The sequence below is a fragment of the Perkinsus marinus genome (genome assembly GCF_000006405.1).
Source record: "Perkinsus marinus ATCC 50983 genomic scaffold scf_1104296935352, whole genome shotgun sequence".
Lineage (NCBI taxonomy): Eukaryota > Perkinsozoa > Perkinsida > Perkinsidae > Perkinsus > Perkinsus marinus.
This window is the reverse complement of record NW_003214483.1, coordinates 1-2,813: the sequence shown is the minus strand read 5'-3', so window position 1 is coordinate 2,813 and position 2,813 is coordinate 1. Positions and strand designations below refer to the sequence as shown.

Here is a 2,813-nt window from a genome sequence, read left to right as displayed (position 1 = left end):
AACTTGGTAACCGATGCCGGTTCGCTCACTCCGAGGAAGAGCTAGTTGGTGAACTGCCTCCTCCTGGTACATGTGATGGTACTACGCCCAAGCCTCTTCCAGTTACATCCCATGAAGGGTCAATCAGCAACCAGCATCAACTGAATTGCATGGCACCAGACTTCCATCCTGGACTACCTCTCTCTCCTACTACTATGGATAACGGTGTCACCGACTTAGAAGTAGATGCATCCAATAGAAGATATTATGAGAGTGCACAGCAGCCCTCAAGACGTTTAACGACAAGCTCAACAAGCCCTCAAGGTTTGGAGACCTCTCCCGTGCATGATCTGACCCTACCACTATTCGGCGGTAATGGCAGCTTCCTTACGGCTCGTATGGTAAGTCCGGATGGTACTCCTCTGGCCAATGGACCATTGATGATACCGACTTTCGCTCAAGCAGCTGCTCAACATCAACAACAGTCTTTGGGTAACACTGGCAGCCCTGCTAACTATCCTGGCCCTCCCCTACCTGTCCATCTGATGCAAAGTCCCTTGAATATTGGATCTTGGGGAGCAGCCTCTCAAGGTACTCCAACATTCCATATTGGCGCTAACAGAACTCCTACTCATATCCACGAACTTTTACGTTCTGCGAGCATCGACGAACTCAAGCGTTACGCCAATCAGCTATATGAAGATTAACTCAGTATTATTGACGTCTATCACCACCCTCAGCATTTTATTCCTCGTGGTCACTGCGTACGCGGCTTTTGCTCAGTCCTATTTTGGAATGAGTGCCGAGACTTGGATGAACTGTGTTAAGCACCTCTATGTATCCCCGTTATGACGCGGTGGTTCCTGTAAAGTCTCTATTGGGGATATTCACATGGCGACGTGCTATAAGACCATCCGTCGTTTCCTGCAGTTGACAAACGGAGGTTGATATATCTCCGGGCTCTTGACAATAATTTCATCATATCACTCTTTTGTTCAGTCAATATGTGAAAGTTCGCGACCGTTCACGCGACGAGAAAAACGGATCCACAGCACCACAAACGATTCGTAGTATAATAGAGCGACATATCTTGAGTGATGATGGTGGTACGAAGAAGGTGAAGTACTGCGTAACGTGAGACACGATCCTTAGTGAGTGTAGTTTCGGTGTGGCATCGTGAGTGGAATGTAATCGGAGTACATACCATTCGATGTGGCACTCATTCAATATCGTCGTATCGGTGCTCAAGCCTAGGTCACGACTCGTGGCCATCCTAGAACCTCTAGCGCCAGAAAACTCGCAGCATCTCTCTGAGCAAAGCAGATCAACTTGACGGGCCACGTTGGCTGGAACTTTCAATGGTTGTCACTTATTCGTAGAGGCGATCGTGGTCAGGATAAGGAGCGGAGTCTGCTATAATCAGCAGTCCCAGTCCTCCTGGCTCCGTACCAGAGGTGTATCGGTTCATCATCTACCGGGTAGTTTTGATACCACATCGGACAGCCCACGCCTCGCAGTCAATCATCCTCACCTTGGAATTGTAAAGCAACGAGGTTTCCTGTCCATCCAAGGACGAGAAGAACAACCTGCCGGGATTGGCTCATATACCTCATCTTCACATATCCCATCTCGTCTGGACATCGCCCTTCCTGACGCTTCCTATTTCGTCGAGCGGAGTGTGCAATCTTTCTCTGCATCACCCAGCGAAAAAGCATTCACTCGCTCAGACGAGCCTCAACATCCGCAACATCAAATGCGCCATCGAGATCAATGCTTGACATCAAGGACGTCTCATCAACAACACACGACAGTGCTCTTGATATGATTGTGTGGATGGTGTCGAGTATATAACGTACTTCATACTCATCGATAACTCTCTTGAAATTGACAGGGCCTTGCTGACAAGCCTGATACTGCAGCGAGGGAGCAACCCGGTGGGAGGAGGGGCTCTACAACGGAGGCAGAGCAATGCACAGAAACCCCTCAGCTACGAGGAGCCAGGGTGCGTGAAACAACTGGGAGGAGGCATGAGTTCATGCCGTGATCGCTTGCAATTTTTTGAGAGTACGACTTCAGATAAAGTGTGCTCTCAGGGATACGAAACCCCAGACTCATTGATGATCTACAGCGCGTACGGTGAACCAAACCATTATTCAGAGTAACATTGTCAACGCCTTCGTATTTTCGAAGTTGTAAGTAAACTTTGAGTAATATCAACACAATAACAATGTGAATCGATCCTCAATGTTTCAGAAGCATTGAAAAAAGCCATCTCGAAAATCTAGTTATGCATGACTGTGGTGCACTGTATTTACTGTCAAAGATTGTGTGTGTGTTATTCTCATGTTGTCAAGTGTGTGCTGAGTTCAGCGGGCTAGTTTGATGATGAGAAGTAAAAATGCTGTGATCTCTTGAAGACTCAATCTTACATTCAGACAGCGTTTTGGTTATTCAAAGAATATTAGAAAACCGGCACAATTGCTCTGATTACATATGATTCAAATTGTAAGGTATGATGAGATCGTGCTCGCTTTCACAACAGCGTAACAGTGCTGACTCAGCACTACTCAAAGTTTGTAGTTTAAACGACACTGCTGATGTCGTTACCACCCGATGGTATTCCACTATGTAGTGGACAGTCCTTCTTATATAATTCTCGTAACACAACTCACCACCATTTCGGAAACACGCCACGTGGGATCATCGTATCGTGATCGGTAATTCCTTCGATATACCCTCCACCACAGCACGATGCATGTCATTTACTGATTCGTGTGTCAACGTCCTTTCAAAGGAACGATACGTCAAACGGAAGCACAGCGAGCATCTCCCTG

The 2,813-nt window shown here is 47.1% G+C and overlaps 1 protein-coding gene across 1 annotated transcript; it reads left to right on the top strand.

The window, feature by feature from the left end:
- Positions 1–18: 18 nt before the first annotated feature.
- Positions 19–922, top strand: Pmar_PMAR014984 (hypothetical protein). The gene has a single exon (XM_002783961.1). The coding sequence runs from the start codon at positions 150–152 to the stop codon at positions 684–686; it is 537 nt and encodes a 178-aa protein (XP_002784007.1). The 5' UTR covers positions 19–149; the 3' UTR covers positions 687–922.
- The last annotated feature ends 1,891 nt before the right edge of the window (positions 923–2,813 follow it).